The sequence below is a fragment of the Sturnus vulgaris genome, chromosome 2 (assembly GCF_052056855.1).
Source record: "Sturnus vulgaris isolate bStuVul1 chromosome 2, bStuVul1.hap1, whole genome shotgun sequence".
NCBI classification, from domain to species: domain Eukaryota; kingdom Metazoa; phylum Chordata; class Aves; order Passeriformes; family Sturnidae; genus Sturnus; species Sturnus vulgaris.
Window position 1 is genome coordinate 51243333 of NC_142244.1, and position 14055 is coordinate 51257387.

General features: G+C 38.7%; 1 protein-coding gene across 4 annotated transcripts in view; it reads left to right on the forward strand.

The window, feature by feature from the left end:
* Positions 1-14055, forward strand: part of MTUS2 (microtubule associated scaffold protein 2) — a 254278-nt gene that overhangs the window by 97485 nt on the left and 142738 nt on the right. For all 4 annotated transcript variants that reach the window (XM_088159533.1, XM_088159531.1, XM_014879667.2 and 1 more), the window contains exons 3-4: positions 2004-2244; positions 11455-11661. In XM_088159533.1, the coding sequence (XP_088015659.1) occupies positions 2004-2244; positions 11455-11661 (448 nt within the window). The remainder of the gene's footprint in view (positions 1-2003; positions 2245-11454; positions 11662-14055) is intronic.

The following is a 14055-nucleotide window of genomic DNA, read 5'->3' on the forward strand; positions in this document are numbered from 1 at the left end:
TAGACATGATTATCTTAAGGGTCTTTTCCAATCTAAATTATTCTATTCTAAGTCCTTCTCACTTATCTCAGCCTGTGAAAAGATTTTATGCTTGTAATTGATTGATTTTGTGTCCATGTTTGTTGCCTTTCTCTGTTACTCTTAGCGTACTCTCAATAAAAAAAAAGAAGGGGGGTGAGAGAAGATTTGAATAAACTGACCCAGCTTACAAAAAATGCTTATTTTCTCTATTTAAAGATTTTCTCTTTTCCTTATACTTAAACACTTGGCATTGGTGTTTAACTTTCATTTAAATATGAAATGATAGTATGCATAGTATAATCTGATAGAAATAAATTTATCAGGGAGAGAGAAGATAACTGAGGCTTATCTAGAAAAACAATCTCATATCTAGAAGCTGAAAGTAAGAAGCCAGACATCTGCAGTCTCCAAGCCTATAGAATCATTCATATTATACAGCAAAAAAACTGCATTCTAACTCAAAATAGGTCAAAGGAGTACAATAAAAAAGGAAAGAGAAAGGTCTAATGGCAGGGAATAGGACTGCAAACAGAGGAAAAAATATAGGGCAAAACTATAAAGCTCAATGTTTGTTGCATCTGCCCTCCTAGTTCCTGTGGAAAGGCCTCAAATATTCTATATTTCATAGTTTAAAGCCAATCTTGTCTCTTAGCATATTAAAGATTTGCTAAATTAGGATTAAAGCTCTTGAAGGAGCTAGGATCAAAGCTTTTATAGCCAATGTTGAAGTGCATATTCTAATGCTTATAATTGCTAAATAGAAATTGATTTGGCATATTATATGCATCATAACTTACAGCAGAGTTAATTAATTGGCAGTTACATTTCTTCCTAGATAGCCTGTGGCACTTTTTGATTAATTTTTAAATAAATTTAGTTCAGATTTCTTATTTCCTATGCTTTTTTTCCTTTTCTCATGGCCTAAATGGGATGACTGAAAAAATACTCATAGGTCCTTTCTACATTATGATGATATTGCATTTTATAAGAAAATGGTGATGATGTTGGACTCTACTTAGAAGAGCAAACAGTTCTTTGCAAATGTGAGAGATGAAAACTCTTCACTCTTGTCCTGAGTCATGAAGCAGCAGGAAGGTGGGAGTCAGAGCCCAGCTTGAATGCACAAAGATGCACGTGCTGAATCACAGAACCAGGTCATTCCTCGAGTGCAAGTTCAGTGTTATGAGCCAGCTGTGAGCTGGAAATACTTCCAGCTTGGGACTAATTCTGCTGTTCTTACAGTAAATGCCCATTAAAATACTGAGAGGTTTGTCACTGATTTTAACAAAGCAGTATCTACTTGTGATAAATAGTAAATATTTCACATTTGCTAATCTGATAGGTTTTTTCCTGCAATTCACATGGGCAGATGAGTTTTATAGCTCTGATTTGGAATATTCAACAGGCAACTGAAAGCATAAGTTAGAGAAGTGTGTTCACGTCCACAACCAGGTTTCTTTCCAGGAACTAGAAGGGCAATGAACATTTTGCATACTGGGGGTTCTATTTTTCTCACAGAAATTATTTGGCAGTACAATTTCTCTGATAAAATGTACCTAAAACACCTCCAGCTTTATTTTTAGCTAAGTTAAAACCAACTTCTCCCAGAACTAGGCAAGAATATTTTAAATAACTTCTAATAAAAATTCCACTTACACACTCCCTCAGTGTATCTATTTCTGTAAATAATATAACCTTTTGTGACATAACAGTATCCTTATTTTCACTAATTGAAGGTCTTCCATTTGTCCACTTTCTTTTGGGGAAGGCATAAATTCTTTACTTGGGTGTAGTTGCCTATTGAGAGTGTAATATACATATTTTTGAAGAGGGATTCATATAGCACTTTTTGAAAGTTTGCAGTGCTCTGAAGACCAGATTCACGAGGAGGGAAATTTAACCTTTATAAGCAATTTGGAGCTTCATATAGTGTGGGTTTATTGATTTATTGTGTAATATCTGTGTTAATGATTTTTCTGCAGGTTGGGGAAAGGCCTGCAAAGGATGAATTTTGCCCTGCACCGTACACTCACTATGAGGTGCCACCAAGCTTTTATCGGTCTGCCATGATCCTGAAGCCACAGTTAGGACTGGGTGCCGTGTCCAGGCTGCCTTCTGCCAAGAGCAGGATTCTCATTGCGAGTCAAAGGTCCTCAGGGAGTTGTCTCCATCAGCAAGGAGAAATAACGAGTGCTCCCAGCCTCTACCATCCTGATGCTTCAGGTAAAGTATGAACTTTCTTTCCTTTCCCTTTTATTAAAAAAAAACAAAACAAAACAAAACTTTTTTTTTTTGAGACACAAAAATTACAAAATGTGCAAAATTTTGACCTGATACTACAAATCTCCAGCAGCAGTCTTTGAGGTGTGTCTTTTTATCCTGCAGCAAGACTGACAAGGGAGTCTGGGATTTGTGCAAAGGTTGCTTAGCAGGTCACTGGCAAGGAAGAAGAATAGTTTTCAATAATAATTCTAATTTTTCACCTTTTTATCTTCCTCCACCTTGTAAATGCCTGAAAAATCTTTGGTTTTGTTCTGGGGAAGATAATGGAGTGTTTTCTTCCATCATGAAGACCCCACCATTCAGTCTGGAGTTGATATTCCCCACCATGTTATGCTCTGAAAACCTGGGAAGTGTTCAAATGTGCCAGCACAGACCTTGATTCTCTGAAGGCCTGGTGTAAACCTCTTTGGAGACAACATTTCTAATACATTTTTCTTCCTAGCTACTGCCCAGCTCAGCACGACCCTGGACAGAAAAGGGGAGGGAAAAGCACAAGAAGAGCTGGAAGGAAAAGTGTACAATGTCACAAGAAAGAGTCAGTAATACTTCTACAGGACACTCCTTAGTAGCTTGGAAAAGTCTGGAGGTTAAAAAAATGTGCATTTCAACAGGAGCAAGTTCAGAGACAACTGAAAATCATTGCCAGAGTGAAGTGTAGGAGCTGCTTAACAGCCTAGAACACTGCAGAGATTTTTTAAAATAGTCATAAGGGCTAAAGTTAATAAATGACTTAAGGTGATATGATCCCTCCTCTTGCCCCAAGACGGGATTCCTTCTGATGTATGCTTATTTAACCTATTCATGAAAAACTATTTATAAAAACTTTCAATATGAGATCTTGGAGCCTCTGAAAGCAGGACTGCTCCAGTGCAATACAGGTTGACAAGATTTGGGGTTTATCAGAAGAGCAAGGTTCTCTGTAATACACTGCCTCTTGCCAGTGTTCTTTACTATCTGACCCTGCATCTGGAGTTCACCTGTGCTGATGCCCTTAGCAGAAGCTGACCAAACTCAGCTGTATGTGACTTCTGAGACACCCCAAGAATGCAGGCTGGGCTGTAAATACCAGTTCAACCCTGTGACTTGAGTTCAGTCAGCACTGGTGCAGAGAGTAATTGGATCATAATTTCCATTTAAATGAAACTGCAAGAGACTGTGAGTTCAGGATATGAGTAGGATAAGCCCTTGTGCTATAGGAACCATTTTGGGAGATAGATACGAGAGAAGATGCAAACAGGACCTATTATTAAATAAACGGTTTTTTCTGATCCTCAGAAATGAACACTGCCTTCATTTTTATTCATCCATCATCCATCCACTATCCACGTTATCCTGCATCCTTGATGCTAGCAGACTTTTCCTTAGCCACTTCTTTTAATCCATACACAAGCTTGTCTTGCATGTGTTCCTTTACTGTCTTCCTATGTTATGGGACATCCTAAAATCTATACAGGATCAGCTGATCAGTCCCATTTTTTGTCTGTAGTACTGCCTTTTAAAAAGCTAGTATGTGAGAAGTATATGTAAATAAAATGCACAAGCTGTTACTGTGATTCTATTCCACTAAAATATATTTCATAACAGTTTCATATTTCTAAAATGTTTTTTTTCCTTATTTTTAAAATTTTTAAAAATTAATTATTCTTGTATCACTGATTATTTTTTGGACCTTGTCTGCTTTGGAGGTCAAATTTAATTCATAGCTCTCCACAATTTCCTCCCTACAACTGTCATTTTACTTGTTTCTCTCTAGTCTATTGATACCTTACTGTTTCAGAAAGGGTATTAAAGATAACTCCTGGTAGTCCAATAATCTTCCTGTCATCTCTTTCAGGACTCCAAAGTATGTCTCATCTGGTCTTTGGGCTCTGACTGTTTTTATGGATTTTAAATTACACAAGACTTGTTCTGGAGAGGTTGCTAATGTCTCCAGTTTTTCATTGTCCACCCCAGGACACACTGTTTTCACTTCTGGCATCTCACCTTCCATTTTTCTTGCAAGATGAAGAATGTGTTTAATTTTTCTGCAATACCTTTTTCTGTTGCAAAGTACTTTTCATTGCTCTCCTTTGGTTCAATACATCCTCTTACTTATAACTTTGTATTTCTGAAATCTTATGTTGGTTTCTTTACATTAATTTATTTTTGGTATTTTTTTTCCCAATTATCCATTCAAGATTTTCTTATAATCACCTTTTCCTTGACTAAAGCCTTTTTCCTTGTATGCCTCAAATGACTTCATCATTCTCTCACGAATGTATAGCTTCATAGGTCAGCTTACCAGACTTTTTGCCTTTAATACTTCCTTTTAAGAAGAATGAATTGCTCATGGAAGAGGCTGAGGTGACAGAAGATAAGACAAGACTGGTATAGGATGCAGAGGCATCAGGGAACTGATTCCCCTGCCTGTATCCAGAGCAAAGCACACATGCAGACCAGAGATTTGTGGCTGGTTGCCATGGAGGGGATGGATGGGACAGCAACCCCTGGCATGCCAGAAGTGTTGGGGTGTTGATTCGAGGGGCTCATAGTAGGGCCAGACACCTTTTAGCTACCTGCATTAAGGTACCCACCGCAATTTTCAGCCCCTTTCCCTTAATTTGGCTGTTAGCTGTAGTATGTAGACATGTACTGCAGATGGGTTGTATTTGATCTGCATCATTGGTTCTGCTGCACTATTTGAAAAACAGGATTAAACACAGCTTGATAGAGTCATATTTGCAAACATGAAGAAATGACATGCATGAACATATGGTCAGCATCTGGGATGCAGAGCCAGGAAGACTTGCTCACGGGTGTCGTGGGGTGTGTGGGCTTGGGTAACTTCCACAAAAGCAGCTAGGGACTAGGGTTTTTTCTGTCAGGGATACCAGGCCTGCCTTCAAGACTGCTAATCAGCATCTCTTACAGCTTGATCCTGAGCTTTTAATCCAGTTTCCAATCCTAGTGGTATCAGTCCTGCCCTGAGGTAATGGAAAGAGAAGGATCTAGCCAGTTGCTATCCCGTGACAAAGTGTGCAGTGCCACGGAGGCTTTTAAACTGAAATCATTGTGGCACAATATCGAGGACAGCAGCAGTGCCTCATAATGAGGATTTTATTCCCCTTTGCCATGCCATTCATAATGCAGCAGTCTGGTTAAGCAGCAGTGATAAGCTGAGTGGTTTGGCCCATGTATAATACTAATCCTCATAAAACTGACTCTGAAGTAATTGATAATTAAATCTCTGAACTGCTGTGATAGACTGCAAGTATTATAAGTGCATTAAGGGTTTTGTTAGTTTTACGTTATGCCAAGTACAAAGTAAAATAATGTTGAGTGCTCCCTCAAGTGTGATCTCTAAGTGTGATGCCTAAAGTGTGGTAGGAAGGATCAGTGATTCTTCTTCACCAGTAGGATACAGGATATGTGGTGGCATTGGCTGCAAATGCCTTATTAAGCAATGCTGCTCCTTCAGTGGTGCTTTGCCTCAGGTGGGTCAGACAGGCAGCCTGACTGTAAGAAAAAGCATTCTGCAAAGTAGGTAAAATAGGAAGTCATTGAATTTTGACGTACTTATAGGTGCCATAGAGTCTCTGAAAGCTTAATATTTGCTTATTTTATGTAAATAGACTCTGCTCTTTCTATGGGAAACTTGTAATTCAAAACAAGCATTGAAGCATACTGTGTCTATAACATGTAAAATATTAATATGTTTTCCTTGGTAATAAAGACTTCTTGAAGCAAGTGTGTTAGGATTTGCATTCATTAGCTGATTATTTTGATGGAATTAATGTCTGATTTTGAAAAGCAAAGCAGAGATCTCATAGTTAAAACTTCACTTTAATTATGCTCATTAATTTAACTTAATTCTACATTTTTCAGTAGTATTTAGGGTATTTTTTCTCAAAGAGTAAGTTAATGAAATGTTTTTTCCTTATCACCTCTCTGTGTATTAAACTTGTCAGTCCCGAGGGTCTAGCTGCTCCTCTCATTTCTAAACAAGTCAACTTTCATTGAAGATAGAATTTACCCATAAATCAGGACTGCAATTTTTCTCATTCCTTGGACAGACACAGATATATGTATTTATTTGTGTCTTTGCATTTTTATAAAGTATTTCATCTCAAATGCCACAATACGTCTACAGCTTTCTCCCAGCAGAAAAGCTTTATTTTCATGTTTATTCTCCGGAATAAATAACCTAATAATGACCTATTAATTGAACATGGAAATTAGATTTGATGATAGAAAAGAGGTTTTGAGGTTACTTCCTGAAAAGTTGCCTTCCTGCTACCTCCAGTCTGAAGTGTTTGGTTTTGAACTGGTAAGCTTCTTAACTGTTTAAGGAAAGAGGAACAAGGGAATAGTTGGGAGAGGAAAAAGTTCTCTGTCTTCCACTAACCTGCAGAGTTTTCAGTTGGCACTCTCTGTTTCCTTTGAGCAATCTGACTGTATTTCAATTAAAAAAAAAAAAGTTTCAAAGGGATGCACTTCCTCATGAGTTTTTTTAAGGACATTGTCATCTTACTTGAGACATCGCCATCTGCCACCTCTCTGCTCCAGTTACTGTGTCTTCAAGGAACTAAACCCCACCATATTAGAAGGGCTGTCTATGTGACAGTTGTACCAAGCTGTCATCCATGAGAACAGTATGTGGAGCAATCTGGGTGTAGGAGCAGGCAAATACTGCCTACCTTGCCTCCTTCCTGCTGGGAGCCAAGCACTGTCTCTGGCTGGACACCCACAGCCCTTCTGAGCAGCCAGTGAGCAGCAGCTGGACAGATGAGATGCAGCTCCAGTGCAGAGAAGTGTTCTGGCTGCTCTGGTCTGCCAATGGAAAATGCAATGACTCATGCACAGATCATTCCTGTGCTGCAAGTTTTTGAGGGATGCCATGCTTTTCGCATTAGCTGCTAAGAAAACACGGACATTTGCAGCTTGAATGAATTGTGAGATGACAAGTTCTTGGGGTGCTGAGAATGTACTAACCAGCCTTGGTTTTCTAGGAGCTGGGAAGGCACAGAGCAGTTTTTTGGTGCTTTTAAGTCTTAATCATGAGGAGGTGAGCATTTACTACCATGTGATGGTGGACAGACCCATTGGAAATTAATCAGTGTTCAGCAGTGACAGCTGTTTGGCCTTTGGAACTGAACTGTCCCAGGCTTGACAGTATTTGGATGAGAGACCATCAGGGCAGCTGGGCTCAACCTGCTCACTGCTGTTTATGTGTAAATCATTCAAGCCTCTGTTTTAAAGCCCCTTTCCTCAATTCTTGTTCAGAGAGAACAAGAATTATGTCTATAGAACAAGAATGTTATGTCTATACAGGGAAACCACAAAGATAATGGCAGCAGAATAGGTTTCTCACTTGTGTGATTTGTTTTTAATCTGCAAAGATGCCAGTATTTGGGTTAACTCTGAGCTGGGTTAACTCAGTTTGTATTATCTCTGACTGATGCAATGACATTGGAAGTAAGTTCTTTACCCCAGATTTCCCAATATGAAATGAGAATAGAGATGTTCAGATCATCAGTAAGTGAGAGAAAATGACATATAATGATTAAAGTTTTAACAGAAACGCTGGTAAAAAAAAAGTAAAAAATTAAAAAGGAAAAGCAAAGAAAAGCAAAAAACCCTATGACCAGATAACAAAGACTTGCCAAGGATCCCTGAATTACAGAGTTTTAAAGTCTTGAACTGCTACTCTTTTTCATAAGAATATATCTATATAACTTATTTCTTTAATTTTTCATTCATTTCAGCTAAAACATATTTCAAATTTCACAGAGAAGTTACATGAAAGTTGCTTTTTACCCATGCATGAAGATGCAATTCTTGTGCAGTGGGGATGCATAAGAAGTTCAGAGTTTTATCAAGTCTCCCCAGGCACATCTAGTTTGTGTCAATCAGTCCCTAACTCAAAATGTTTTTATGTTTCTGGATGGGAACAGCTTGAAGTGTCATAGAAAATCACTTGTGTGCTTCCTGACAACAATACTTAATTCTATAATTACCTTCAGGCAGTGAGACAACTAGAAAGATTTTTAAGCTTATTTTGGCAGATTTTTATTAAAATAAAACCTGCTCATTAAAATTACTTTTATTTTGAACTCCCAGACCTTGTTTGCAGGAGTATTTCTATACTTTTAAGGAACAGAAATAAAGCAAAAACTTGCATGAGAAAGCCTGATGAAGTTTACAACAGAAAATACATACAATAGGCTGATGTCTCATGTATTTTAATGAGAAAGAATACACAAAATAACTTAGCTTTAAGGATTTGAATGCATTCCTAATGAGGATAATGTCCTGCCCTCAGGTCCTCATGGTACAGAAGAACTGGATTACAAAGAAGAGAGGTGAAAAATAATTTGAGGATGATGATGAGTTCAAGATACAAAGTATTGTTAGTTCAGGGGGAATTGGAATTGAAGTCATAAACTAGAAACACACAAAAAACTATGAGAAAAAAAAACACTGAATCCTCTGCCCAAGTCTGGAAGAATGAAGAAAAGGTAAAGCTGATTGGGCAGTTTGTCACCAAAACCCTTCTGGTTTTAAGGAAATTCTTCAGTGACATTCATGGTGATTGGTCACAGACTGCAGAGAATAGTCAGTCTGGGGACTTGATGTGGGCATCCCCGTGGCTGAGCTGGGGACCTGGGAGTCTCAGGCGAGCCACACTGCCCTAGGCCAAGCACGTATGAAATGCTTTTTGAATAAAGCCATTTCTAACTTTATCCCACTGCCCCAGTGGAATTTCCCCTATTTTGTTGCAGGAAGTCTGTGATATTTATAGTTTGTTGCTGTAAAATGGAAGTATCTCTCCCTCCACCTCAGCTTTCAGAGATGCTTAAGAAAAAGAAATCCCAGCTTATGTAGTCCAGGTGCATTTTTTGGAAACCTGTAAAGCCCACAAGAGGCAGCCCCATACCTTCTCCTGCTGCCACTGAGCTGGGCAGGCTCCTCACACCTGCAGCTGCTTGCCACGAGTACTTGTCTTGGCTTCAGATCTGGAGGGTGCCTGGCCTTATCACTCCTGCAGCACATGGAATATTTTGCAGTGGGTAGGGAAGAGGTCTTGGCTTTGGAGGAAGTCTGGGTGCTTTGCAGCTAGCCATAAATCAGCTGTAATGGACCACTGTCAAAGCAGCACTGCACCAACCTGGCAGTAAACTGAGGGTGACCATCACTGCCTCTCTCCTCTCTGTGCTAATGTGCCTGCTCTGCCCCTCACCTGCACCTGGAACCCATGGCTACCTCTGAGCCCCTCTTCACTATATCCAAATGAAGCCATATTCAGGATCATAGTCCAAAATTGTGTCTGCTGGTGCCAGAAAAGTGAATGGGGATTTTAGCAGTCTTTTATTACTCACTATAGATATTTGTTATTTTCATTTGGGTTACTCTGCACAGCATGTACTTCTCTGGGCTGGCAAAGGTGCTGCAGACATCCATCTCCTTGAGTCTTAATAAAGGGCTCAACCTGGAAAAAGTGGATATAAAAATGAAAAATGCATTTTTAAGAGCCTAGAGTTTATAAATTGTTTTATTCACTGAGCAAGGAGGGGTTTTTTACATCTTTACAGGAATGTGTTTTATAGGAGAACAAAACTCTTTTTAGCTTGGTGTTACACCTATTTGTTTCAAAAGGAAAGGCTTAGTTACGTTAAACAAATCTTAGCATTAGTACTGTGATGAGGTACACAAATATCTTTCATAATCCCTGTAACATTTTTCTGCTCAAAGGAGTTAGTCTTGTTTTCTCTAAAGTCTTCTCAAAGTGAAATGCTTCATTAAATTTAATAAGGCTGTGACCTACATAGTTTACAAAAGAATTAAATACTGTAATAATATGACCATATTCTTACTGTGCAGTTAATTTGTATTTTTCTTTATATTATGAATGTTCATTTCTTCCTTTGAAGTTTGTGTTGGGCTAGTGTACAAATAGTGTTCACTGAATAAGAATGGAAAAAGGGTGACTTTGTGGCCTTTTCTGGCAGAATATGGTGATAGCTTTTAATGCTGCCTTGTCTCCTATCCCACTGGTCCTGATTAAATACTCTAGCATCAGGTTTTGGAGATTGTTGTTAATATTTTAAAAAAATATATGTATTTTTACTGCACAGGATTTCACAAGGAACAGGAATCTGGAATTCTCAAATCTAGGAAGAAAAGCTCTATCCAAATTTATGAACACTTGAGGTCTGGAGTAATTTGGTATCCAGACTTTCCAAGCAAAAGCAAACTCTAATCTTTGGTCCTTGACCTTGAAGGCAAGACTGCCATGATCATGGACCTTTGGCCTGTGAAGGAAAAGAGGAATATTTGTGAACCTGTGTTCTGTATTTGGCTAGAAAAGTTGGCTTGAGCAGGAGCAGCAGTGTACAGGTTAGGACAGAAGCTGAAGGCAGATGAGTGGTTGGTGACCTCAGGCAGGCATCACAGCTGAACTGCTGCTGTGGTCTAACTTCAGCTGTTGTAAACCTGCTAATGGCACTTGTCTGAGCCCTGGAGGATGTCACTCATGTGGGCTGATGTCTCAGCAAGGAGAAGTCCACCAGTGGAAATGGCCAGTGGTATTTTAAAAAAGTAGGACTTTACAGGTCATGTCTTTATTCCCAGGCTTGGTGCAAGAAAAGGGATTTTTTTTTCTTTTTTTTTTGCTAGTGGAATTTAAAAGAACAACTTCAAAGAAGTGTTTTCTTTGATGCAATACAAAGAAGTCCTGTGTCCTTGAAGAGGATTGTTGCTGGTCTACAATACTTTCCAAAATTGGAGGTTATGCATAGTATGTTTGTCTCTGTGAGTTTTCTTTAATTGCCACATAATAAATGTAAAATTAGAAAGGGATACAGCATTGAAGAAGATAACATTAAAAGAAATTCGTAGCAGTATTGAACTATGTTACTTTGCTGGAAGTTTGAATTATGCCCCATGGGTACTTGGCACATTTCACCTTTTAAAAATTACTGTGACCTGTAATTTTTCCACCAAATGTCTTTTCAATGTAACAAAGAATAAAACATCACTGCAGTTTGATCAGCCATTAAAACTTGTATTCAGTCTTAATACTGCCTTTATGTAGCTGAGAGATATAGGTAATGGTCAGTTTCTCCCAGTTAACTTATTTAACAAAGATTTCTCTCTTTTTCCTTCTTTCAGTTGATCTTAAGAAAGGATCATGCCCAAGTGCTGCAAAATCAAATCTCCCCAAGCCCTGCCCATCTGGACTTCGTCCCCCAGGTTATTCCCGGTTGCCAGCAGCTAAGCTTGCTGCATTTGGTTTTGTCAGGAGCTCAAGTGTGTCCTCTGTCTCCAGCAACCAGTCAAACGACAGCGCTCAGAGTGACCAGAGCAGGACAACAAACCGTAAGTGCCCAGAGTGCCCCTCTTTCCGGAGGGACATTAAACAGATGTGTCCCAGGATTGTCCAGACTGCAGTTTCCATAGTTCAGGACTAATGAAATCTGTGCAGTACTCGCTAATCTCTTTTGCACGGCTTTGATTTGGTATCTTGATTGCTCAGTGAAGTTTAAAAAAAATGATAATAATTATTAAATATTAATATACAATCATTAAATTCTAACAACTATTTAAAATATTAATAATAACAGATGAATAGGGCCTGAATGTTAACGAGATTGTATTCCCTGCTACAGAGAAAATTCCATCAAGAGTGAATCTAAGGCATTCTTTCTTGTATTTTGTTTCTACCTGGAAGATCTCTTCTTATAAGCTGAAATAGCAAATAAACAGAGTGAACTGAGTTTGGCAAGTAAATGGCAGCCAATGCAGAACAGGACAAATATTATCTAAAATAAGAGATATAATCTTTCTCATCTACTTCTCTTCTTCTTAATATTCAGTATAATAAATTTAGTTTAGAAAATTGAGCAAATGATGCCAGTGATATGAAGGGGATCAGGACTGATATCATAGTACATCTACCAGATTTTGAATGATCCCGTGGCAGCAATGTCATTCCAAATCCTATTTTCTGTAAAGGCTGTTAATTTTATTAAGTACAAAATAATACCCACTGGATTGTGCAGTCCTTGGGAAATGTGCGCATGCCCTGGGCTTAGAGCAGAAAGGGGATTGAGAGATTTTCATGCCCATTTTTCTTTGAAGACTGGATTGAGCCTGAACTGTGTCAGTATCAGAGCTAGTGGTATCAGCCCAGGAGGGGTGCAGACAGGGCCACCACCAGGTGACATGAAGCAGCAGAGGAGACAAGATGCTGTAGGCTCCTTAATCTTTCACTGTTTGTATTAATTTGAAATTAATTAAAATAAATGCAATTAATATGGTTCAAAACCCGAAGGATTTTCTCTTTCTCCTTTACATGGGGTGATTGAAATGCAAAAGACTAATGTCAGCAGGGACTTTTTAAGTTTTCCAATGCCCCCAAACATGCTTGGATCTTGTTTTACTTGTTATCTTGTTGGACTGATCGCTCATTTTTGGTTATTTTGTAATAAACTTAACTTTGAGGTTAGTCAACCTCTTTCGCTTTGTGCTTTTACCCTACATTTATGCCTTTGGAAAACTTCTCGTGTTTTCTGGAGTTGTAATCTTTTAGTCTTTATTTACATAAAGCCTGTGTTAAGGACAGAATTACCTGATATCTGATTAGATCTAAACTACATCTCTGCAAGTAATGTTGTTTAGCAGTTTCAGGTGAAATCTGAAAAAAATTACATCTGTAGGTACAGCACTATCCTTGAACACACTGGATGTATACAGGTTCATACAAATCTAAAAGCAAAATACTCCAAGCTGCTGAATTTAAATGAATTGATTTCTATTAAGAAAAAAAAAACAAAACGTGTAAGAAGCATTAATAATCTCGGGCATAGAAAGTTAATCTGATTCTTCAGTTCTCTTAAAAGAAATTTATTTCATTTATATATTGTGATGTATTTTTATATTATCTCTGTACATTAAGCCTGTAAAAACTGAAGGCACATTCCAGTCACTGGCAGGACGTGGAAGCATTTGTTTTCAGCTGGCTCAGCTGAGGATGGTAGCGCTCCTAAGTGTTGGGATCAGGATGTTGTGACCAGCTTGTGCATATTACAAGATCAGTTTTGATGCGTATGAAAATTACCCAGGGGAAGTGTTCTGCTTGTATGAATTCATGTAGAGCTGAGCTCAGCCCATCACCTGATGGAAAACAGCACCTATAACTTTGCTCTTGCTGCCAAGTTAGATAACTCATGGAAGCTGTTGTCTAGTTTCCCTCCACCTCCATGTGAGAGCACAGGAATGAGCCCCTCCCAAGAGTCATCTCTCTCACGTGGCTCCTGGGACATGCACAGCTGTCTGGCCTGGAAATCTTTTACTTTTCATTAGTTCCAAAAGGATAGTGCTTTCTCCTGGACATGAGTGAGGGAAGGAGAAGGTGTGCTGCCAAGCAGGTGAGGGCACACCTGGTGTTTAGGGTGCCAGCCCTTGGTAAGTTTTGCAGCTTGATCTATCTGCTCGTTGTGTCAAAGATAGACTTAGATTGGCAACACAGGGGATTTAATTTCAAAATCATAATAAAGTGAAGGGAGGGGGGTTTTTACTCTCCTTTTTGAAAAGAGGCCCCTGTCTCATTTAGCAAATACCTGCCTTTCAAACCAAGACAGTAAGTCATCACACAAGGTGGCACCTAAAATCACCTGCTTGCTTTGGATTAAAGACAACATGACTCCTGTTCATGAGGCAGATAGGTAGGAAGAAAAAATGTTTCCTTACTGTTAATTTAACTGTCATAGA